This window comes from Maylandia zebra, linkage group LG5, assembly GCF_041146795.1.
Source record: "Maylandia zebra isolate NMK-2024a linkage group LG5, Mzebra_GT3a, whole genome shotgun sequence".
In the NCBI taxonomy this organism is placed as follows: domain Eukaryota; kingdom Metazoa; phylum Chordata; class Actinopteri; order Cichliformes; family Cichlidae; genus Maylandia; species Maylandia zebra.
The window spans coordinates 27,452,223-27,479,104 of record NC_135171.1 but is presented as its reverse complement, the minus strand read 5'-3'; the positions used below and the strand labels follow the sequence as shown (position 1 = coordinate 27,479,104).

At 39.4% G+C, this 26,882-nt stretch overlaps 1 protein-coding gene across 9 annotated transcripts in view; it reads left to right on the top strand.

Annotated features, from left to right (window-relative positions):
* cadpsb (Ca2+-dependent activator protein for secretion b) overlaps positions 1-26,882 on the top strand; it is a 66,807-nt gene that overhangs the window by 7,678 nt on the left and 32,247 nt on the right. For all 9 annotated transcript variants that reach the window (XM_076884150.1, XM_076884149.1, XM_076884148.1 and 6 more), the window contains exons 2-6: positions 7,739-7,852; positions 9,045-9,377; positions 20,605-20,685; positions 20,953-21,186; positions 23,486-23,607. In XM_076884150.1, the coding sequence (XP_076740265.1) occupies positions 7,739-7,852; positions 9,045-9,377; positions 20,605-20,685; positions 20,953-21,186; positions 23,486-23,607 (884 nt within the window). The remainder of the gene's footprint in view (positions 1-7,738; positions 7,853-9,044; positions 9,378-20,604; positions 20,686-20,952; positions 21,187-23,485; positions 23,608-26,882) is intronic.

Here is a 26,882-nt window from a genome sequence, read left to right as displayed (position 1 = left end):
AAACAAGACTCTTGTGAGATAATCACCTTTGAAAGCTAAAAGGAGGGAACGAAGAGAGAAAGTCGGAGAAATTACAAAGGAAGACAGTAAGTGATTTGTGATGGGAGGGTGGTTGCAGACTCTTAATGAGAGTAATGCACCAGGAATGGAGTTACTGATTCACAGTCAGCTTCGTGTGCTCTACGGTATAAAGTAATGCAGTGGTACTGCAGTGTGTAGCCCTTTAATACAAAACTGTCATGGTTGCGGCTGTGTGCAGGCAGGATGAGGACCCAAACGCAAGCTCACAGAGGCAGGAATGAACTCAAAACACAGCTTTATTGCTGGAGAGAAAAACTATACAGACTAAACTGGAAACTATAACATATTACACAGAGAAACACACAGCCATGAATGAGGGAGATCGCAACACTGACACAGGGAAACGCAGGTCTTAAATACACTGGGAAATAATGAGGGGAATGAGACACAGAAGGGGAGCACAGCTGGGAGAAATCGGACATAACAAGACCCAAGGGAAGCGAAACTCAATACATTCATGTAGGACACAGACCTTCAAAGTAAAACAGGAAATGTAACATAGACGCAGACTTGACTAGGGGAGACAGAGCAACTAAGAAACACAGAGAACAATAACAGCGGCTAACTAAATACTCAGAAAACTAAAGAGAATACAGGAAAGCCAAACTAAGACACTAGACTAAAGAATAAACTGGGGCAAGAAAGAGAACTACGATCATAATACAAAAACTCAGAGACACAAGAAACTCAAAACACTGGGTCACCGACCCAGGACCGTGACAAAAACAAAGAAAAAACAATATCAAATCTTTGCTTAATTGCCTATTTGTGTTAACATATTTGTGTTTGTGTATTTTAAGTTCTGGGAGCATGCTCCAAAGTCACTTTCTTCCAGTTTCCAATTTAACTATAGATTTAGTTCAGGCCTCCGTCATTCGTTTCTCCAAAATTCAACAGAATCTGTGGCTCTTGTTTATCATATTTCGTACGTACATTACCACACATTTCTAAAGTGATCGAGGAGTACAACACATGTGCATTTAATTACAGGTCAATAGATGAATTTCATCAAAATCTGTCAAAGAGAATTTGAGTTTGGTGTTCTTAATTTGTGAGTGTTCATATTCATGTGGTTTTACGTTCGCTTCTGCTAAGCGATTATTTTCATCAAGCGAATGAGCAAAATGAAGAACCAGCAGAACAGACTGCTGCCTGTGAGATGGTGGTGTGTGGTAATGGATGACACTTACTAGAAGGGGCTTTGCTGGTTGTGAAAACAGTGTTTTTCTGAATATATCAGCAGCTCCACAGCTCCCGAATATGACAACACCGTGAAGGCTAGTTATACAGAACCGGAGCCTCTTGTTTTATCCCTGTTTGCTGTGTGTCAGGCTCTGTCTGTGGAGTCTGCACCTGGCTGTTTGCTAACCCAGCGGAGTGGTATTTACTCACACAATGCTGTGTGTGCATGTGACTTCAGAACAAATCTACGAGTGCATGTCTGGTTCCAGGATAATAGCTTGTGGATGTGTCTTTGTATAATTGTAGTTTTGTGACCATAGTCGCTACGCAGTGTTGGTGTTTTGTGTTTGATGAAGCCTGCTGTTGGTAGATTTTGTGCAGCTGTCATGCAGTACTTGCTCCTGTACCCTTGTTTGCTGTTTACTCAGATGTGGGCTGGTGGTGTCATCTACAACATGAATAACCTTGTCTGGTGATAGCAGCCACTGATAACATATTTGCTAAAAACCAAGCATTGAGACAGGGCAAACAGCGGCAAACAATAGAACTGAGTTTATATAACACCCTTTCTCCAATTTTTACATTAGATTTCACAAATGTAAAGTTTACATTTTTTTTTTTTATCTCTATTGATATACAGATGTGTAATTGTATGTTTTCTTTTTAAATATTTTATTTCGTTTTAATGAATCGATTACACATCTGTTTTACTTCTGCCCAACACAGAAAACTGTTCATTTATTTTGCTGCCATTTAATTTGGGAAAGCAGCCTAATTTAACTTCCCCCTCCCCTGACATTATATAACTTTAAGGAGCTCAAGTGTGAGTCAGCAAAGCAAAGTCCTTATCGTGCTAAACTACACAAGCTACAGTACAGTGCACCACATTCAATTAGCTAATTACTCCACCGCAGACAGTGGATACAGTATACATCACAAGCTGATGACATGTTGATTCAGTCAAAGAGATACAAATATCTATATGAATCCAATCATAATGTACTGTGTACTGAAAATTTACTGTGAATCAGGTGTTATCCAACTTACTGTACTTCAGATTACATTCAGGATCTCGGATGCAACATTTAATCTCAACAATGTCCATTGTTTTAGTTTTGCACATATTTATAAAACCTTAAATTAATTTACACTTCCCTTTGATGGTTTAAGATTAGATCTCATACATTTAGAGTAGTACAGGTACATTTATTTTTTTCAATTTTAAATATCATGCAAAAATGGCAACTACAGTTGAGGTCATTTGCTACCATTAGATGTTCAGTTGTAAAATGTCCTGATTAGAATGCATGTTGATCACAGTTTTTAAGATAAAACCAATGTACACGAAGAATCAAAAACAGAAAGACTGGGTTTTTTAATCTGTTTTTATTGCAATTTTTGAAAGTGGTTTTGAGCAAGATTTTTCCAGATTTTCTGAAGATCTTTTTGACAGCTTTTCTCTTATTTATTTATCAGTTTTTGAGAACTTTTGTTTGTTTGATAAGCCGTTTCACTCTGAGCTATGAATTATTCAAACATAACAAAAGCACCAAACTCAAAGGAAGAACCAGTATTGTGTCTACGCATAACAGACAACTGAAATACAACAACTTAGCACTTAGTTTCTAGCAACCTGTCACAAAAACATATAATTTGCTCTGATTTCCTGAGTTGAATCTATGGAAAATGCCAAAGATAACACAGTTCAATAGTTTTACAACAACAACAAGGTCAGTCCCAAAGAGTGATTAGCTGAAAAATTGTCGTATCCCAGCATCATGCACAGTATCCTTAAAAGTTTAAGGAAAATGGAAAACTGGTAGACAAAAGATGAAAAAGTTATGTACAGCAGAGGCACACTTTCTAAAAGTTGTGTCTTTCAACAAAAGAAAGGAAAATCCAGCAAAGACCTGACATAGGACCTGAGAAATGCATCTGGGTCTTTAGCTGAGACATCTACTGTTCACTGGAGCCTCATCAGAAATGGTCTCAGTGGAAGGACAGCTGTTCTTGACAGCCACAGGAAGGGAAACTATGAAAAAAATGGACTGGACTGGAAATAAGTGGGCTGATGGACTGATGAATCCAGTTTTTTTGGCTTAAATCATTATTAACACATTTGGAGGAGGTATAACAGTGACCGTCTACAGTCATCCTTAAAACACGGTGGAGGCTCTGTCATGACTTTAAGTCAGTGGTTCTGCAGATCTGGATCTGGTCAAAAATATAAATACAGAAAAGTGTGGTTCCATAGTGTAGTGGTTTACGCTGACTCAAAATGCCTTGGGGACTGCGTCAGGAACAGCATCCAGCATAAATCTGCTAAAACAAGCATGCGGCTCTGAGAGAAGCCAAAAGTAAATTTACGAACACAGAAAGGCACCCTCAGAATTTGGTCCATCATGTAATGCCATTGGAGAGCATCTGATTAGCAACAAACACAATGGCATTGCAATACAAGCATAGCTGGATAAAAAACATCAACAGCAACAGAAACAATGGATCACAACCAATCAAGGATCGGCCTCCGCAGAGCCTCAACATTATTGAAGCAGTGTGGAATCATCTTGACAGAGAGCAAAGGGGAGCCAAATTCCCCCAAAAAAGAGCTTTGAGTGACCGGGAGAACTATTCATAAGGACTCGTTAAAAGAATGACAAGAAAGCTTCTCTAAGAGGGTTCAGGTTGTGTTGAAGAATAAAGTAAGCCATACCGAATATTGACTTTCAAGATCATTAGTATAGCACAACCCTTGCATTATTTGATATACTGTATTTCTGATGCAGTAAATCAGAGCGCATTTTTACCATTTTCCTTGTAAAGGCTTTGACCCCATCATGATGTACAAAACCAAAACAGTGTGCAAATGAAAAATTAACGTCCTAATTCCAAATAACAAAAACAAAGAGTTATTTCACAGCAAATGCAGAGACCCCGACTCAGACTGTGGCAAAATAGAAACATACCAACAGAAGAACAGAAAATTACTCCATAAGCTCACTGAAGAATGACTAAAGGTCACTGATGTTTTACAAGACATGCGCCTGAGGGAACTTAGTACCGCGAATCTCTGTTAGAGACTCAGTGGGCATTTAGATACAAACTGAAATTATGCAAAGTTAAAGTAGACGGACTTTCTAGCACACAGTAACAAAGAATATTCCCTAGAAAAATTAGCAGGGAATTAGGGAATTTATCAGCGCTAATCCTTCATCGTGGCCAGTGCCCTATCTTGTGACGTAAATCTGCTTTTGGTCATACAAAGTTGAAATACTGAATTTATTGAAGTTTTATGCAACCTAACTATCATCCACATTTACTCTCAGTTTAAACTGCAATGAAGCTGCTGTACATGTGCATGGCTCCTCTATTGATATGTGAACGGTGATTAATACCAATGCCCACTTCATTGCCAGCGAATGAATCACTGGGTAACACTGCAATCTTGATAAGAGCCACAGAGAAGAATCAATATGACCAAAGCAGCAAAGTATGTCTTGGGAGTCTGGCAATACTGATGAAAATGCAGGCATTTTCTTTCATCCATTAACACAGCACGGTTCTCCAATGAGGGAATAAATGAAAGCACAAACAACTCCAAATACTTCCAGTAGTCAAGCTGTGCTTCAGCTTTCTCCCCACATATGCAAACTTGAATGGAGTTAGTAGCTTATTATGTTGTCACATGATCTCAGATCAGCCCGAAGAAACTGTCAGTGGAAGAACTATTAGCTTTGACCTTTCAAGGTAAAATCTTCAAGTAAAACACAAATGTGCTCTCCCACTGTTCCAATCACAATATCCCATCTTTTTGTCATTTTTACTCCGGTACCTTTTTAAATGTTATATTTGAAAAGAAATATCTCACATTCATATCATGTTATTGAGGACAGAAACAGTGAGGTTTTCTGTATTTCATTTTAATTACTGAAAGAACAGATTAATTATTGAAAGAGCTGCCTGATTCATTTTCTGCCAGTTGATACCTTGACTAATTGTTTCAGCTGTAATTACAAACGCTCATTAATATCCAGTCATAATGGTCACAAATCTGTTCTGGTCTACACAACACAGACTTTGTGTTGTGCACAAAGTCTGCAGTATAAAGAGTATATATCAGTGCTTGGCTCTATTTATGCAAGCTACACTATGAATGACCTCAGAGCTAGTATTACAAGTGTTAGCTTTGCTAAAACATTTCAGTCAGCCTGATTCATCTTTGTTTTTTGCCTCTTTTGAAAGCTCAGCAGTAAAAAGCATCTCTCAGAATGCGTTTTCCTCTCTGTTTGACATATTATTCACATTGCTTTCTTTGCCTGTTTTTGAAAAACATTGTACATCATTACTGAGCATGCGACTTCAGTCTGAAGAGCCACACTCCTGTTTAGAGTTTTATTACACAGAAAGCTGCTTAGGAAATTTCCATCCGTCCATTCACTTTCTTAATTGTGCTTCTAGGCTACCTGTAATAGGAGGAGAGGTAGGGTACAACCTAGACAGGTTACTAGTCTATCACAGGACCAACACAGATAAAAAGAAAACTAGAGCCAGTTTAGAATCACCAGGGAACTTAACGTGCATGTCTTTAGACAGTGGGAGGAAGCTATAACCGGTATAAACCTGGTATAAACCCGATATGGATTTATACCAGATACAGGAAGAAAATTCAAACTCTACACAAAAAAGCCAACCAGGACACTGAGGTCAGACTTCTCTGCAGGTATTTCTGAAATGTATAAGAAATGTGTTATTGGGAGGAAATATAAAGGGAATTAAATCTTCGAAATTAAAGTAACTCAGTTTATTATACAAGTGAAAACAGATGTTTTTATCCTCAACCTCACTTTCAGATATGGATAATATCTGACTATGGACAAGTGTGTCAACCCCAGCTCCCGTGTATCCCCATAGACCAGAGCAGTTTGCATACTCGTGTTAATATTAACATCTCTTGCCTTAGGATGTTCCTTAAACGCCATGGTTTATTAAAACACAGCAGGGATTGCCTAGATTTTTCTTTAATCTCACATCTAGCTGTGGGAAACATGAATTAATCTGAAACCTGAAGCAGAGGGGCAGTATCGATCCCCGATGTAGATGTGCCGTTTTATGTTGTAAGTGGAACTTGTTTGGACGTTAAGTGGATGTATCATCCTGAGATCCTCTGTACCACAACAATCGCCTAAAGTAAAAGAGATGTCTTGGTGAAATGATTTGTGATACCTCCAGTTTCAGTCCATATTATTTTTACTGGACAGGTCATCTCATTTTTAACCTCTGGTGATAGTATCGACTGGCTGGGTGTTTGTATTTTGACCTGAATACGTTAAAGCTTTCTAACTCTGGCACTTGGCTCTAATAGTGAATTCTTAGAGGCTATTACTTTCTGAGCACTATCAAACGGGGTTGGGGTAATATGATGGACACACAGATGGTGTTGAAATTGCCTCACAGGCACACGATATGTGGTGCTTTTCCACCTCACTCCTACACCAAAGTCTGTCACTTGCAATGTGCTGCTGAACGCAGGCAGACACACACATTACCAGCAGGTCCCGTATAATAACAGGTTGAACTGTAAGATTGAAGGCACTTATCAGAGGGAGACTGTCAGTCTTGACCTTTAGATTACTGAGTCAGTAACCATGTGTGAAATCAATACATGGACATCAAGACTGTAATGAAGATCGAAACTGGAACAAAAGGAAGTGATGGAGAAAATCTTACTCATGTGCACAGATGTATCTCAGGAAGTTCACAGATAACAAGCACGCCATGTTATGTACTTTAGCTCAGAATAATTTTATTTAACTGATGTTATAACATGTTATAACAAGTTTATAATCTATAGTGAGCCATTCTGTAATGCTACATAGGTCAACATGATGATGTTAAACAATTTTATATTGACTGTAGTTTTGCAATTTAGCGTGCTTTGCTAGCTGCTAATCAGCAAAATTCGAGAGATTGCTGAGACAAATATAGTCAGTAGTTTTGTAGGGGTTTAATATGCAACCATTGCACACCTTTTTAGCTGTGTGTGATTTATTTAGTTTGGCAGATTTCCACTGTTTAGGTTTCAAGTGGGGAAGCCATTAGGCAACGCATTTCATCTATAAGTGATGGTAAAAAAGGAGTATGATTGGCTGTTGTTCAGAGGCACTAGAGGTAATGTGGGTTTAGGATGTAGATGCAAAGCTGGAGCTAGCAAACACTCAGTGTAACATCATAAATCCACTTGCACTTATATTCTGTGGGCTACGACTGAAGGAATGAGTCACAGAATGAGATACAGTTAAATGAAATGAATTTGAATAAGAGGAGATATTTGGTGAAAATGGCGAGAAGCATGCTCGATGCTTGTTCCGTGATTTGTGTGAATCTGACCGAGGTAAACAATGAAAAACTGGCTTTATTATTTGGTTTAAACATTTTTTTCTCATGACACAATCTTTGTTTGTTCTTGCTTCCACAGATTACCAAGCAGCAGCTTCAGCAGACCAAGGATCGCTTCCAGGCCTTCCTCAATGGAGACACACAAATTGTGGCTGATGAGGCATTCATCAACGCTGTGCAGAGTTACTCTGAGGTACTAACAACCCACCCTACGTAGCCATAGCAGCACAATCACAGTAATAACCTTTTCATTCAAGCTCAGGCGCTTAATGCTTCCAAATATGCTGCATTTCGTATGATTCTAAATGTTCACATTTTCACTCTTGTAAAGAAAAGTGCTTTTTGTTGTGTGTGCAGGATATTCCGCATTATTCTCTCTAAAATGTGTAGCTTTCAATCTAAAAAGTCAGAAAAGCACTGCACAGCGCTCTTGCTGTTCCATGTCAAAATGCCTGAATTCTGAGTGGTAAAATGGTGGCTGAAGCTTTTCACTGCACAGATTATGAGTCAGAGCATGTGGTTGACACAGCCATCTTTTCCAAGCTCACTATTCAATCTGCAGATGAAAAAGTCATTACTACAATGCTTACAGGACAAAAGGAATTACATATAGGGGGATGTGTTAAATTAGTGATGGAAAAACAAGCCATTATGAAAAACGTTAATGTGAGACTGGAACCCTCAGGAAGCGCACACACAATTACTCTTTTTGCAGAAGTTAATTAGGAGATAACTGACACAGGCGTGACAGCTGAACAGGAATCTCATTTATTTTGTGATATTTAATATTAATGTGAAATACACAACAAGTGTTCAGAATTAAATATTGAAAACCTGAAAGTGTACATCCCTCTTGCACTCATATGTAGGGTACAAGATGTCTTATATGGTCATTCAGCCATCATTGGTGTCATAGAAAAATTTATGGTAAACACATTTTCATAAAATAAGGACATATGAATTTCAAAAATAAAATGTCACGAGTAATTTACTGCTGCACTCTGGTGTTTCAGCACAGTAGTCACTGCTTTGAGTCATAATGAATGCTAAGAACAAAATTTGACTGTCAAAATAACAAAGCAGTCATCTTTGATAATTGCTTCACAGTGACAATATTGCCTTGTCTGGATGTCTCCCTGTTAGGCTGTCATTAGCTGCACACAGAATGCCTGTCTTGAGTCACAGCAAATGCATACATGCTCTGATTTTTCACTCCAAAGTTATTATTCAGTTTAATGGTTTTGTTTTGCTGTTGAAGACAGATATTTGCTGTTTGAAGCCAAGAGTGACAGCAGAGCTGCCATATAATTACTGATCAACATTTTTTTTTTAAAATCCATTTCCTATTCAGCTGCAACTATTGACACTGGTCTTTCACAATGTAGGTATTTCTTAAGAGTGACCGTGTGGCAAAGATGGTCCAGAGTGGTGGCTTCTCAGCCAACGATTTCAGGGAAGTGTTCAAGAGGCACATCGAGAAGCGCGTGCGCAGCCTTCCGGAGATCGACGGTCTGAGCAAAGAGACGGTGCTCAGCTCCTGGATGGCCAAGTTTGACACCATCTACCGTGGCGATGAGGATCCGCGGAAGGCGCAGCAACGCATGACTGCCAGCGCGGCTTCCGAGCTGATCCTCAGCAAGGACCAACTGTACGAGATGTTTCAGAATATCCTCGGCATCAAAAAATTTGAGCACCAGCTGCTTTATCAAGCCTGCCAGGTAAGGCATCACACCTGTGTGACACATGGCTTTGCTCCTTGACTCAAATACATGCAAATTCTGTCCCAAGTTGGGACATGCCAACCTCTGAGCATGGTCCATCGACTTCTAATTCCTTAATTAGACTAACTGTTTAACATTATGCACAGTGCAAACTGTTACTGTGGTTTATTAGATCCCTCCTTTGTGTTTACTTTAACGCTGCAAGTTTATTTCTTCACCTTTTTTTCCCCCTTTGCAACTATACGCCACAACTTCTCGGTTCTCCTGTCTGTGCTGTGGTTAGAACACAACAACAACACACTTTATCCTTATAATACCACAGGCTAGTTGCCTTTTTGCAGGGTGTGAACCGGATAATTTGTTCATAGATTATTAATAATAACAGTGGCACATTTATGACTGTAGGTGCATTTAGAGTTATAAATATTTGTCCCATATGGAACTGTTAGTGCTAGTGTTAAATGGGGATATTATAAAAGCAAATTAGTCTCCTTGACATATATCCCTTGATACCAGACAAGCAATGCTCCATTGTAGTGGAGATATATTGTGATTGCTGGTGGATAAAAGTGGACACTTGGGTGCTTGTGTCAGACATAACTCTCCTTCCCTTGCTGTCTTTACTGCTCACTATGAGAAAGCTAAAAGCACTGCTAATGTTGCCTTTCTTTGCGATTTGGCAGCATTTGGAGGAAACCTCTGAAATGTTCGTATCTGGTCACTAAATAATTTCATTTAGTTCTAATGAACACATCTTATGGGAGGCAGTTTAGTTTTTAAAGCACTTAGCTACTTTGGATCAGGTGTCATTCTACCTTCAGCAGCTGCTAAAATACAAGCAGATGGCATGAGATGCTAGTAAGCTAATTAAATTAGTTTAGTATTATTGAAATGTTTCAGATGGAAAATAACTATATAGGCAGTGTTCTGCATGTGTGTATTGCTTATGAGCAATACATGGCGCTCATATTCAGTGTGTTTTTCCTCCCAAGCCTTTAAAGATGCTTAACCTATTTTTTTATACTCTGGCAGCAGAGCTGATGGTATAGGGTCACAAATTTGCATGCAAAACATGCAATTTCTTCAAACGGAACCTAGCTTGAACAATGCAGATCAAGAATCAACAATTCACCAGTACAAATGAACAAATACAAATACACATGGTGCATAATTGTATTTCTTCACCCTTGCATTGCAGTTGCAGGTAAGTTGGTCATTTACGTGTCTCCTCGTGAGTGAAACAATCTGAATAAGTGCGTTTGTTTTTATATCTGTTTTCACTGTAACTGTTTTTCCAGGTGTTCTTGGCATCTTGTTTCATTTCTTTTGCTGCTGTAATAAATGTATTTGACTGTACTATTGGTGCCTTGGAGCATCTCTCAGTAAGCAACCAGCTGCTGCATACTGCCCTCTACTACACGATAAAATCCGCACTAAAAGGAAATGCAGCAATCCAGTCTGCATGGCTCAGGGCTGCTGGGATTTGATGAAAGGTTTTCATGGATTGGCTGGGATTCAGAGGCCATCATTTTTTAGCTGTTATCACTGGGGATTTATATTTTTTGCACTTGCATTCAACTAGTCAAAGGAAACACTGGTCTATTTCTGTCTCGTGCTAAAGTAAGAGCAGCCCCTGGAAATGACTAACAGACTGATTAGACGTGTACGGCCAGCTGCTGCGCCAGCCAAACTCTGAGCATGGTCTACTGACTAATGGCTGCACATTTATTTATCTGCAGTGACACCAAGCATGACCAAATAACTTAAAAATGTGCTTGGTGTCTACACTGAAAAGTCATAATTAGTCTAATCTATGGTGAAGTCTGTGTCCACTTGTAATTCTTCATATGATAGCGTTTATAGAAAAATATGTTTGTATTGGGTTTTTCTTGAGTAAAATAGTAATGTGAGAAACCAGTTTTAAAACGTCTAGGAAAACTTTTCATGTATAAGTGTTGAGAGTTTTGTGAGCATTGGTTAACCTGCGATGGAAGAGCTTTTTACTGCTGTTACAATCACTTTTTGTGTGACCTTATTTGTATGATTGATGGAGTGCTAAGTTATTAGCTAACTTGCTGAAACTTAAGTTTCATCAGTAGACTGTAAACAATAGAACCAGGCACCTACCAATTAGCATTCGGTAGCAAATAAAATACTCAAATTTCACTAACCAAAATTGGAGCACAGACTTTCTTGACGGCTGTCTGTATTTTTGGTCAAATATTTGCAATAAAAATGTTCCAAAAGCCATTAGGACTACAAACAAGGATAAATTTGGTCCAAATTTCATGACTCAAATTAGCTGAGGTGAAGCCAAGAAGACACCTACTGTTAGCAAAGATTAGGCCTTTACAAAATTTGAATTCCTTTTGTAGCCAATATACAGTTGTTGTGATTGTTATGGTTAGCTTTATAGACAAAAATTGCTATGTGTTGTTGTGAAGTTTAACATGGGCACCTAGCATGCAGCTTTATACTTGGATGTTAATTCTACAGGGATGTTATAACTAGGGCTGGGTATCTTCACTGAATTCTAGAATCGATTCGATTCAATTCGATTTGAATCTGGGAAATTTTGCCTCAGACAGTCAGAAATATTATAATTCAGATCAGTACATTTACATATTTTTGTATCTATAAAAAGGAAGCTGACACTTTCCAGACTTTATCAAAGGTGTGAGCGTCACAGCAGATGCCTTTGTGTCAAAGTAGCTGAAGATAAAACACAGAAAAACATGAAGGTGATTTTCCTGGCCTGGGATTTTATAAAAATATTCTGCAGTACATCAAAAACAAAAGAAAACCATTAATCAACATATGAACATTACCTCTGAAGTTACAGCGGTTTTATTAGAGACACAGCGTTTTGCATTTTGTATAATTTTAAAAAGTTTAAATTTGTTCAGAAGCCTATTGAACGGCAGAAATTAGGTTTTCTTTTCGGAAGTAAGTAAAAGGAAAAAAAAACATCGACCGACAGCGCTGTAAATAACGGTAGTCTTGTGCATAACAAGCAAGTGAATAATGCAGAAAACAGATTTCGGGGATAGACGGGAAACTGTTCTTGAAGTACACTGAGAAAGAGAGAGAGAGAGCTGTGCATGAAGTGTGATTTTATCGTGGTAGAAGCAAAACAGTGAAAGTCAGAGGGAATCCATGACGATGTTTATGTGAAGCGCAGTTTGGATCTTCTTTTGCTGCTGGTTCAGTCAATATTGTTTGGAGAGAGATAAAACTAACAGCTTTGGAATCAGCGCAAAAAGGGAGTAAACACAAAGCGCGGACCCGCCGAAACATCAGAATCAGCGAGCTGTCGGCTTTCAGCCCCGACCGTGTCCGTGCCGTCGGGTGAGAAAGGCGACATCTCACTGATTCTGATCCGCAGGTCCGCGCTTTGAGTTTACGTCTTTGTGCAGAAGCCGTGTACCTGCTCTCATTTACTGTTTTAAATGTTTGGTGGTTGTCAAAATTTTGTGACGTTTCACCTGAGATTCTGGAATTTTGGGCAAAATACATTTATATAAAAAAATCGATTCAGGATTTTAATGAATCGATATCATGTTATCCAAGCCAGAATCGATTTTAATCGATGAATCAATTATTAAAACCCACCCCTAGTTATAACCCCCTCTGTGGCATAACTTACACCATAATCTGATGGTGCACCTCTATTGAAATGTAATTGTCACCTTGTCACCACCTTCTTTTATATGTGGCAAATCAACAAGGTAACTAACACATAAAACAACACACGCATGAAAGCTGGTAACAAGTTCAGCCAATTATGTAGGTTACATTGTAATGTAGGCTCTACAAGGATTGCCTGCAGAAGCCTAAATCAGAGAAAACCCACTTTAAGTAGCCAATACAGCTTTTGGCAGTTTTTTCTTTCTTTCTTTTTATTAGCTCAAGAGTTGATGCCTGCTTTTATTGCTATTAGTTTGATTGTGTGACTGAATTTTTTTAAGGTATTAGTTAAAATTATGGAAGTAACACAAATCCAGAAACAAACACACTGCTTTAAAGCAGCAGTCCGGCAGCTCCTATGTTCTGCAAGGTAAAATTATAGCTTTTGTAAAAAAGAGTCTGTTGATTTTTACAATCGGTTATCCATCAGGAAGAACTGCGGTGAAAATAAAATGCAGACTTAAACTGAGGAATTGATTTTTACTTTTTTATAGATTTCCGTCTCTGTCCTCGGCAGTGCATTCTTTAGCTTTGGTCCCTATGATAAGTAGCTGATAGTGTAAACTACAACACAATTTAAAACACAGAAACAAGCAAACAAAGAAATCAAACCAACCCTTAAGCACTTATGTTTGCTCTTGCAGCTAACAACAGGACATTTTGTATCCATTGCTAGTGGCTGATGCATTTTTGTTAATGGCATGAAACTCACTTCTCTTGCACTCACCTCAGGAGAAGTGAGCATGAAGGGATGGCATTATGCACGCTTTCAGGTCAACAACTGCTCGGTAAAGTTCTTACTCTCTTGTAGAGCTTGGTGGGAACCTAGTTGCTGAAGGAACTGAAGTAATTAGCTGACAAATCATTTCGGCACGAAATGCTACCACTGCTCGCAGATTCTCATTCTGAGTTGTTTTAATCACTGATATTTATTCACATCAATGGGCTCTCACTTAGTGAAATGATTCTCTAATCTCGAGCGACTGATTAAATTACCTAAGCCTGGGAATAAGAAGAAAAGCACAAACAAAATGAAACTTTCCCCTCTGAAGAATTGCAAATCATGGCCTGTAGACACCCACCCAGAGCGAAAGATGATATTCCAATCAGTTTGCCTTTGACAGGTTTTTAAAGGAGATCCCTCCTTTTTCCCTTAAATTTGTTATGTCAGCAACTGTTATTTGGGAAATGAGGCCTGAGCTCTTCCTGGTTTAGCCTGTTGCTGATATAATGGCGTAATGGAGCCTCTTCACTCCACACAGGATTGGGAGAGGATGAAAGCATTTGCTATGCCTGGCAAGCCACCTCTTAGCTGAAAAAGCAGTGATGTGAAGCTTGATGTGTGGATGGAATATAGACAATATTTATTATATGGGAAAACTATAAAACAAACTATTTCCATGTTTTCCAAATCTCCATTATCACAGCAAAATAACAACCTCTTTTCCTGAAATGTGTACTAATAGACTATTTTATAGTCCTAGCTTGAAATATTCCCTAAGTCCAGTCCTTAAGACATGGTGCCAACTCTCTGTGGGAACACCAAGTGAGTCGTGACATCTTCTTGTTTTTCCTCTGTGCTTTGATGCATTTGAGCATCCCAGCTTTACCTATAAGCAGAAATCAGTACTTGGAAACCCATGTGGAGTCATTTCTCTTTATCCAGAGACACTCACTAACCGGGGAGGCTTTTGCATGTTGATGGGCCCTCTCTCACACTTCCATCTTACAGAATAGCCTTGATATTGATGTGGTTCTGTAGCCTGTTTTGGTTTTCTAGCCACAGATTGCATTGAATCCAAGCTCAGTTTACTTCAGCTTCTTGCATTCAAAGATCTACCATACCGTTCCATCCCATATTCTCTGGAGGTTGCAAAACATATTAGGAAACCCTGATAGTGAAGTTTTTTCTGAAGGTCTCCATCTGCCGTAGCTCAGCTCTCTCCGATCTCAGCTTTTGTTCTTCCCTTGTCTGAGTGATGACCTTCCCGCCTACTCTTGCTGATAGTTTCTCAGGCAACACAAGCCTTTATCTCTGAGACAGACTGCCCTTGTTTCACGGCACACTTTGGCTACAGCGTTGCTGTGCTTGAGCACCAGCTTTGCCTGCTTCTAATGGGGTTCACTCTAGCTCTAGGATGCTTTTGCCAAAAAGCCCTATGACCAAATTTTCCACCATTGTTTCATATAGAGTACACTGCCAAATAAGGCATGGACGTAATCAAAATCACTTACATCATAGCACCAACTTGCAATTAAGTGTTGTTCTGTTGATAGAGTTATTATAGGTCAGCTATAAAGATCAAAAAAGCTATGCCCATCACAATGTATAATAGGCTGGACCTGGTTTAAAAAGATCATGCAACAGGTTTGAAAACAGATTCATCCACATGTCAAACAGCTTCCATAAAATGATTTCTGTGCAATGCTTCGAGTTCAAGGCTCTTATCAAGGCTTCTGAAAAGTAGAGTTACAATCTTAAACACTCATATAATAAGTGTAACGTAACATATCTTATGTGTTGTTAAGTGCTGTAAGCAGGAGCCCATTGATGTGAATTTGTATTTGTATACAAGTCTATCTCTAATAACTCAAATCATTTTTTAGGACTTTTTAGGACTCAGGGTGAATATAATTCATGCCTACTTCCTGTTTTGAGGTGTCCCTAGGTTTTAAGAACAAGGCACTGTGTTGAAGATGAGCAGAAATGAGATGGATGTTCTTGAAAAAAAAAAATGTAGTTGCAATTACATTTTCTAACTGGGGTACCTTGCACGATGGTGCGCTCAAATAACTACAGCCTTTTCTCACATCGTGCAGATTAACACACATAAAGCACAAACGCATTGATGCACACAGCAGCAGTTCTAAATATAGGACAGCTTCAAGTCCTGCAGGTCCCATCTAGCTCCGATCTAGCTCTGCCCGCCCTGTCTTTGGTCTTTATAAAAATCTGCCTCTGGCAATGTTTACAGGCTGCCGCTAATGTCCCAGCATCCACCTGGGAATGTGTTATCAGCTGAGCTGTTAACTACCCGCCTGCTTCTGCTCTGTCACCTTTAACTTGCTGTCAGTCTAGCTAACACTGAGGAAGTGTCACCTTTATTTAGCTGCAATGGTGCTGTAACATAGACAGAAATTTACCTTTTAGCCAGTCTTATTTATATGAGATTACCTGTCCACCTATATTGTCCCTGAGAGCCACTGACAATAGTGACCTTTCAGTAGTTGTAGGCTTGATAAGATTGGGGTGCAGTGGGCCTCAGTAGGTGGTGGCTGTTAGTTCCATCAGCTCTGCTCCCCTTTCACAGCAAGCACTGTCTTTCCTTTTCAAAGCTGTCAGGGCAGAGATGACAGTAACAGGAGAAATGCGACCCCATCCCCCCCTTCACATTGCACCCGTTAGATTCACGTGCTCTTTCCATGTTAGCAATTTTGCAGATGAACTGCAATTTACACATATCTGTAATAAAATATGTGTTAATGCCTTGTTCAATTTCACTTATAAAAGATTTTCCTGTGAAGAGATATTTCCTTGACATATGGGTTTAGGTCCGTCGTATTCTCTGGATTTAGCAGGAGGGGGAAAGCACACAGCACACATACAATAAAAATGCAGCGTCAGACACTAACAGGCTGAGCTGCTGAATTTCCAGGCTGTTCTTTTGGGATTGCAAGAATCAGATGTCGCTTGCACCGCAGTCCAACAGTACCCAGATCTCTGAGCGTTTTGACAGGCAGCACAAGACCAGCAGCAGCAGGGAAAGAAGGGAAAGGAAAGCATATAGGATCATTCAGAGCTGTGGCTGTGGATAAATCTGTTTTTGGGGGTTTTTTTGCTCTTGGACAATGAAAATAATACTCTGGTTCATGATATTTCCTGCCACAGGATGCTCTCCATCATTTAAGAGTCTCAGCGTGGCAGAGTACTGCTGTGCTTCTAATGCAGACATTCTGCTGCAGCTGGTGGCAAAGTCTGATTATGTGCTCTACTAAACAGGAACTCTGGGTTATGTAGTAGGGTGGCTGTTCAGTGGCCAACACTGGTAGCACACCACACTTGACAGTTCACCATTTAACACACATCTGAATATATTACAAACTGATAACACATTTCAGTAATGAAAACAATATTCCATTAATTGCATGACTAAGCTTCTAAAATGTATTGCCTTTTTTTCAATGTACAGACCGTGACCACGGGTGTCTGTGTCAGTCTTTTCCCTCCTGTGTGTTACTTACTACACCCCTCCTCTGCTTCTAATGGCTGCACCGTGACTTCACCTCATTCTCTCTTAGAAAGGATTGCTGGAAGGGGCGAAGAATCAATATGGCAAAGCCTGAAAGACAAGGCCTGTTAATGTAATATAAGTGAGTGAAATACCATAAGGCACAGAGAGGTCAGGTCTGGCACGCATCCCATTAGCAGGAGACCAGAGGAGTTTAAAGCACTGTTATCACAAATAGAATCGGGAGCTCAGCTGGTGAGACCAAGTGGCTGTTAGTGATAAAATCAAAAATTGACTGTGATACATTACCCCTCTCAAGAACACCATGCTATATGCGTTGCATATTTTATGGTATCCTGCTTCTGTTGGGGCACTATTTCATGTTATTTTCAAGCTTGTCATATTGAAAGTCACTTAACCCAATAAGGGACATATAGTTGGAAAAAGTATTGCCACATTTTCAAATAACTGAATGATTTTTTTAGACAGTGAGAAATATAAAATATTTTAAAGAACTTATATTATTACAGTGCAGCTCATGCTCCTGCTGTGCATTGAAATATTAGAGATCACAGGTTTCTTCTACAATTTTGCAATGTTTTTATCGACAGTCTCTTGTCCTGTATGTTTGGCAAACTGAAGTATTTTTATTCTAGAGATTTACTTTCTCTTGAAAGTAAATCTCTGATACGGTATGTGTGTGCCACGAAAACTGTAGCGTCACATTTTCCCACCAGTTTTTATGCTCATGTAAACCTCAAGAATTTTACAGTTTAACAGCGCCTTGGTGAGACGGGGCTGATTTTTATTTTTCACTGTAAAACTCACGCACACCACACCGCTGGGTGGAGAGGTTTGTGGCTCCCCAGGTGCAACTGTGCTGCAAAAAACACCCCATCTCAATTAGGCTGCAGACCTCATAGTGGGAACGGTGCTGACTGGTGAGTCACAACATCAAATCTGACAAGAATGAGACATTTTGGCTGAGAGAATAACTGAAGGAGTGAAACATGCAGAAGCACAGTGCATGAAAAAGACATCAGCCATTTCCACTACATCCTCGTGTCAGCTAATATAAAACTCTCATTCATTATTGATGTAAGAAAGACGCAGATTTCTCTGCTTATCATTACTCTGGGGCAAATTTTAGGCGAACAGATGTCAGGCCTGCATCTAATGTTGTCCAGTCGAGGCACTTTTCAAATATTGTAAATGAGTTGCGTTATCTCTTGTTTTGATCCTGTGCACCAGAAAACGTTCTGGATGGCTCATTTCAAGACAGAGCTGTTCTTTATCACTGTTGTTGTCATTTCTTCTGGCCCACCCAGCTTAGCCTTTCCCGAGGCATCAATTTAAGATCAGCTGTTTGAAATGTGCAGCTTGACCATGGCACATCTACACCAAAAGCTATAATGTGAATGAACCTGCGATAAGAGTGAAAGCACTCAATTAAACAAATGACCCAAGCTCGTGTATTTAATTTGGGATGCTAGAACAATAGAAAGCAGCAGCTTACTGATTTTGGTAATTCATTATTAATGGTGGCACAGTGGTGCAGTGGTTAGTGCTGTCACTTTATAGCAGGACGTTCCTGGAGTTTTAATGCAGTGGACAGCCGGGGTGGGTGTCCCACATGCTTGTTATGTTAACTGGTGATTCTAAATTGGCCGCAGGTGTTAATGTTAGCATCTCTGTGTTAGCCTTGTGATACACTTGTCACCTGTTCAGGGAGCAATACTGAGATACCCTCCTGCCTCTTTATGATCCTGAATTGGATCAGTGTTTAAGAAAATGGATGCGTCATTAACATTGGATGTACTGAGAGTGGGCTGAGCAGTAATAGCAAAGGATGTGTGTCATAATGGAAAAAATTAATTAATAAATAAAAATAAAAACAATTGCCCCGAACAGCTAATTGTAACCAAATGAGCGCCCACGCAGTTGCTATGCTGTATTCCCATAAACTAGTTCAACTAGTAATCGGAAGGTTGGTGGTCCGATCCCTTGCTCCAGTCTGCATGCCAAATATCCTTGGGCAAGATACTGGCTGCTCTCCGATGCATCCATCAGAGCGTGAATGTGTGTAAATGTTAGAAGGCACTTAGGCTTGAATGGATGTGAAAAAGGCATGTGCATGTCTTCAATTGCTCAGGTAGAGTAGAAAGGTGCTTTATAAGAACCAATCTATGTACCATGTACAATAAACAACAGCTTCACCAGTGTCGCAGTATTTTTTAGTAATAGTAGCTTTTTTGTTTACAACTTTTACTTTATTTATATTCTGTTTCTTGTGATAAATTAGATACTTGCTAAAAAAAAAAGGCCTCTCAATAATTATCCAGTACCTTAAATTTAATTATCTAAATTTAGAGTTTTCTTTGTTCCGCTTCCAGCATCTGCAGCTGAAAGTGTGCGTGAGCCGATGTTGCCCACATCTTTGTTATGTCATTAATTATTTATGACAGCTTGCCAGAGCTCAAAGACAAAACCACATTCAGTAGAGTGTTTTTCAGTATTTTAGCAACACCAAGTCAAGTTGACTGTCCTTGTGTTTGCGAATCCAGTGCGACTTGAGTCCGAGTCCCAAGTCTACAGCCTCACAGTTCATTCACTCAAATTGAGTCATTGAAAGCAACGCCTTATGTGACTCCACAGGGAGCATAAGACCAGCATAAGACCTCGGGCCATGTGACTTGACTCAGCAACAGCTGTTCCTGAAGTGAAAATCTGAGAGTTTAATAATAAAATTAAAAATAAAAATCTAGGGAGCTTACCAGATCTCTGTAACGTGCTCATATTTTCTGTCCAAGGCAAAGCAGTTCAAGGTGGCATTACTTGCTTCTAATCTCACTTAACTGTTGTGGCCCAAATTACATTGTAGGAAATGTATGTGGCAGCGCGTGACATGGAGGAAGACTGCGTGAAATGAGAAATATATGTGTTCCTGCTGTATCAGTGTTGATTGTTTCCTTAGACCATGTGCCCTCGAGGTCTGATAAACATATCAAATTTATTGTGCTATATGTCATTGTGTTTACTACCGTTCTCTGTGTATTATCACCAACAACTGTTATCTGGCTGTATACAATAAGAGCAATATGCCGTGCAGGTTCTGTCTGGTTCCTCATGAGCGTACGTGCACCTCGTCAGTTGCCATGACATTCCAACAAAACTGGCTAAATACCTATATTCCTATGCAACCTAAACAAGTCATTATTAACAGTAACAATAATGATAATATTTCACATTTAAAGCATTGCAATACCTAGTGGGATTCAACTGACTTGCTTTTCTCTGGTTACCAATAGCTGGACAACCTGGATGAGCAGGCTGCACAGATCAGACGAGAGCTGGATGGTCGTCTTCAGATGGCAGACCAGATTGCCAGAGTGAGTCAGACTCAGCGGGGGAATTCATGCTTTGTTATATAGTTAATATGTTGCCAATATGGTGTAACTTTTATAAACATCGTAGTGGAAGAGAGTAGTGTATGGGCAGTATTTACAAATGTTGCTGTATTTACTTTACACATAATTAGCATTGCTATAGGAAACTAATTAAACTGACGTAAATGAACCTTTCTTTGATATTTTTATCATTTTTATTTTACCCGACTTGTAGTTCTCTTCTGAGCCTTTTTATATTTTTGTCAACAGGGTGGAAAGTTCCCCAAATTTGTATCTAAAGAGATGGAGGCCATGTTCATCGAGGAACTCAAGTCTTCAGTGAATCAGCTGATGGCCAACTTGGAGAGCATGCCTGTGTCTAAGGGCGGGGAGTTTAAACTCCAGAAGCTGAAGCGGGGACACAATACCTCTATCATCGATATGGGCCAAGAGGATGAGAACACGCTGTCCAAATCTGATGTGGTCCTGTCATTTACTTTAGAGGTAATTAGATACTAGATATGAGTGTGTGATGATCAATATGTGAAAATCACAAGCATTACAAAGTTTCGATGGTTTTGAGATGGAGTACTGTACAAATGTTTCAGGCACTCAAAAGAAGTAGGGATATTTACAGAAAATAAACTATTTTGACACATTCGCTGCATCCCTAAACCGTTCTAGACTTTTAGAAAGGTTTAGGGATAGACCCTACGGAGATGCATGTGAGAACACAAGTGTCTGATGCAGCTGACATTAAATAGTCTTTAATTTACTTGTTATTAAGTCAGTGTGACATCTGATTGTGCTATTATGAGAATAAAGCAGGTAATAGCCTGTTGAATTAGATACAAGGACTTCTCTTTCAGAGACATCCTTGTATCTTCTTCCTTTTCGAGCCAGCTCTTTATGAATGTCAGAATGAGTCTAGGACTAATCAGACACCTCGATGATGGTATTGTGAAATGGATATCTGACATATAGCCAACTGTCATATAAATGCAAAACTGCATCTGTCTACAACATAACTTTTAATTCATAACTTGTATCAACTACTTGAGACTAAGTATAGAAACACACAGCAGACCTGTTCAGGGGACTGAACAGACGCCGTGCGAAGAGCAGACTGGCATAAACACATACACACAAAAACCCCCTTTTAACTGCTCCTTAACGGAGCAGGTAAATGTGAGTCATCTTGTTATCGGCTTGTCTGAGATGAGCTATTACCATGGAACAGGGAGCTATCGCACCTCACTTCTTATGATGCGGTGCTATTTTGGAATCAGGAAGTACATAATGTGCAGAAGAATAAGACCCTGCTTCTTCTGTTTGCTCACAAACAATTTGGCACACCACTCTAGAGATTGAAGTCTGAAATTATTTGCACAGTAGCAAAAGAAGTATGTGTTTTTGTGAGGTGGCACTGTGATAGGTCTTTGGTAAAGCACCAAGTTTATTTCCAATCGCTGAAAGATTTCACCTCTTCAGAAACTCGAGGTGGAATCACTTGTGATACACAACAAGTCACTTGATTCCTGCGTTGAGTACATAGAAAGAGCAGATGTTAAGATTTTCATGCACTGTTCAAAAAATTTTTAGAGGAACACCTTGTAATCAGAGTACATCATCAAGGCAATTACATTTCTGGAATATTGATCTGATCAGTTAAGTAGCAGAGGGGGTTGTTAATCAGTTTCAGCTGCTTTGGTGTTAATGAAATTGTACTGGAGGGTCAACAATGAGGCAACCCCCAAATGAGGACTTATTTTACAGGTGGAGGACACTATATTTTCCCTCCTCTTGTTTTCTTACAGTTTATTTCCTAGTTTTGCATTTGATTAAGGCTAGTGTCACAACTGGCAGCATGAGGCGATACTTGGGCCCTGTAGAGGTTGCACAGGTAGTCCAGCTCCTCCAGATTTGCACATCCCAGATCCCGGAGCAGATCCCCTCGCACACCGTCTGCTGTTTAGGAGCATGCCGCAATGTTGTTAAGCCATGCAAACTATCATGTTGGTGCTGCAATGAAATTTGAGCACAATGGATTAGCCTGCTGCAGCATTTTTGGCTTTGGTTATTGGGTGTTTTTAAATTCAACCCCTTGTTGATCATTTCCATTTTCATCAAACCATGTGGCATCGTTTTCTTCACAACACGTTATCCAGTCCATATCAGTAAAGATATCTAGCATGATATTTCTCTCATTGAGATCTGATGCATTTTCTAAGTGTTCCTTAAATTTTTTTGAGTGCACCCCCCCCCCCCCCACCCCCCACCCCCACCCCCAAACCCCCAAGCAAAATCTGCAAGATGACTAGATAACAAACAGCATAATATACAGGAAAGTTAAGAATTACTTTTGCTAAGTAAACTCTTGTCTTGCCAGCACATATTTCTGCCTTTGGCTCTCCCATTTGAAATTCATGGTTACAATTTAAGAGTTACCTCTGGCAGTGTTATCTCTATATTGTGTTCAGAGTTATTAAAGAGTGAATATAAGACCTGATGTGACAGATTATTCCTACTAGCACTTTTGATGATAGAGAGTTATACTTCACTGGAAGGAAATCTGAAATTATTACAGCCTGTTCCAGTAAAAAAAAAAAAATCAACTACAATCTACATTTTTGTACAACGAGGGCACTGGCCGTAAGCTTAAATCGTCTTTGTGGCTGGCATACTGTTTCGAAAAATTACTGCCTAGAACTGCTAGCTGCTCATAAGATGCTGACTTTTTAAACTCCGTTCAGATAAATCACTTTACATCAGTAACCTCCACTGAGGTGTCTATGCTTCCCAGGTGGTGATCATGGAAGTGCAGGGCTTGAAATCACTGGCTCCAAACAGGATTGTTTACTGCACCATGGAGGTGGAGGGAGGCGAGAAACTCCAGACTGACCAGGCAGAGGCATCCAAGCCAACGTAAGAGCCTTAGCACGCACCTGCATGGTTTTCCACATGCATATATATGAATGACAAATACCTTAATAATGTAACTCAAATCAGTAGAGCGTAGGCACTGATGCCTACTGAGGAATCTCTGAAGTCAAACCTCTGGTTTAATGGAAGATGAATGTTAATGAAGTGTTAATAATTGATTTTTGTTGTTTCCTTTAGATGAGCCATCTGTGGTTTTGAGCTTTGCGATCAAAACTATGTAATGGTAACACGAAGTGTAATGTAAGATCCATGCTGAACCACACTTTGAGAAATTAATTGGCTCTGAGAAAAATACTCTAAACGTATGCTGTTAAACTCTCCCACAACCCAGTGGCTTCTTGGTGTTCTCTCTAGTGTTCCTCATTCTCTTTCACAGGCACTTTGTATGTAAATGACTGCATTAAAAGGAAATGGAAAAGCACTGTGAAGTTTACCAAAACATGAGTTTGCTTATTTTCTCAATTGAAACCTTTTTTCTTTTTTTGGACCAGGGCAGGAAATTCAGATCTCAAACACCTATATATGGAAAATACCTGCACTTAATGATGATTATATGATTTGCAGCAGTTGTTGGGGTATTATCTAGAAATGCAACATTCAAACTTAGGCTTTCGTTCCTGGTTCAGTGAGATAGAGAGAGAGAAAGTGAACAGCAGTTGAGGAAGATAGAAAGCGAATGAGAAGTGCAAGCATCAATAGCGAGAACAAGAGATATATTTTTAAACATATTTTTTGATATTCTTTTATTCATAGCAGTCATTTTTAAAGCACACACAACCTTTACATAACCCTGTGAAAAAGATTCTCAATAACTAGACTTTGTGTGAATGCAGAGCAGAGACATAGACCGTCTTGTCTTGCAATTTTAATGAAGTCTTCTTCAGACTCTGTACACTTGTACTGGCTTGGGGAGGGGGACTGCACATTTAGAAAATAAACAGTGGAACAGGGAAACACTGTATCCTGGCATTCACATTATGCTTCGATGCATACCGCTTATGTTTTTGAAGACGATCGTCGGGATTGATGGGCAGCAGCAAGTCTAGAGTCTGTGGGAGCCCTAGACAAAAATTCTCATTGTGTTATAAATTATCTATCTACTCGTTATTATCTATGCCATTCAGAATTGCCTTACCTTTTTCTCCTCTTCCTCTTCTTTCGCCTTTTTCTTTTGTCACTCCCAGATAGACAAAAGAAACAGAGAAATAACCTCCTCTTCATTTTTATTGATTATCTTTCTTTGTATTCAGTAGTGTGTTTAAGTGGTGTCATTCAAGCCAGACTGAGTGAGTCAAGTGAGTGGACCTGCCCAGGCTGCACTCTGTTGATGGATCAGGGCGATTCTCAGTAGCTTCCCAAACAAGGCATTTTTTAGCCCATTATATTATTGATGTACTCAAATAATATTATTATGTTTATTAGATTTATATTAAATTCAATCTGCGTACTATAGATGCTATAGATTCATGTTAGCATCATTATGTATAATGTATAGTTGGGACAAAGGTGTGTGTAAGCACAGCTGTGTATCCTATCATTTTTCCAGAGTAAGTTGAAGCAGAAATGCTGTGTTTCTCTTTGATTTTAAATTGGAACTGAAAGTATCAGAGACCACACACTTCTGGTGACCCGTTAGTAATGATTTTGTCTGGGTGGAGGAGGGGGTTGCTTTTGTAGAAGTCTACACATATAGAACCTAATGCATGTTCCACCTTTAATAAAAGTGGGTTTAAGGAAAATTTGTCTTAACAGTAAATCTCTAGACTCATGGGACAGCACAGATCTTTATTATTAAAGCTGCTGGAGTAAGCTATGATCTACAGCTGAAACCAACGTTTTTGACTGGTTGAGGGTTGTTAAAATCCCATAGCATGTTAAATACAAAATGGCATAACATAGTTCCCTTCTGTGAAATTCCCCATGGTTTGTACATATCCTATATCATTCCGTTGCTTCCCTTCTTGTTACCAGTTCATTAGACTCGATTAACAACAATGACGGTGGTGATGAAAAATATATCTGCTGCTAAATATATCTACCCTTTTTCCTCTAATTAACCAGTACTGCACAGTACAAGATACAAGATAAATGTCCATGAAACATTCATGCAAATTTGAGCTATTTTAAGGCCCAAATGTCTTCCTCTGATCTCCTTAATTTAAGAACCATTTTATGAAGAGAGACGGAAGGACATGAATGAGGGGACGGATTAGAGGAGAACAAGGCAAGGGTAATGTGTGTGTGTGTGTGTGTGTGTGTGTGTGTGTGTGTGTGTGTGTGTGTGTGTGTGTGTGTGTGTATTCCAGCATATTCCATATGTTGTGGGGGCATAAAGCTATTTACAGCTATTGTGAGGAACCCACACATTAAAGTTGCTTTTAGGTTAGGGTAAGCCTCCCAGAAATTATTGTAGTGACTAAAACACAACCGTGTGCGGTTGCTTATATGCAGCACAAACAAGTATACACAAAAAACATTGCAAAGACCTATATGAGATAAATGTGTTAATGTACAGACTGCTGCAGGATATTTGCATACAATAATTGGATGTGTTCAGCAGCCATGTGCTCAGACTGACATTGAACTGACTATCGTGGTTCTGATTTAACTCGGATGAGCCGATAAATGTTTTGACATTCATTTAATTCTCTCGTAATTTTGTAACTCAGATTTTTTTCATTTGACCCATTTGAGCAAGCACATAGTTGTATCATATTTTGTAGGAAAAAATTGCAGGAGGGTAGCGCTTGCACATCCATTAATAGACCTTAGAATAAGCCACAAGGTCACCTTCATGCTGGTACAATGGTTCCATCTGAAATCAACACAGCTCACAGTCACTCCTCACTGTCAGTCACCAGCTCTTCTTCTCTTCCTCTACATGCTGTGTCTGCAACATCTTTGTGTACATAAAGCGGCAATTAATTATGAATGTTAGAAATGCTTACAAGAAAAAAATCCTTTTCTAGACTGGAAACTGACACCATGTTTGTCGTGTCTTGCTGCAGAGTGAGAACTTAGAGCGTGGCATTCATGTTGTATTGCTAAAGCTTCATGAGGCAGCTTTGGCACGTTAGCAGCTATAGATGACAATGAGAGATAACAGAGGCTTATATATGTTGTATCCTATGATTGCAACAAACCGCTTAGTTTCTTGTCATTCTTCTTGCTTGTGCATAGCATAGCTGGTGAGATTCCAGTTTGATATTAATGGCTTGCTGTTAAATGATAGCTTATTTTAATATTTTTGTAAACAC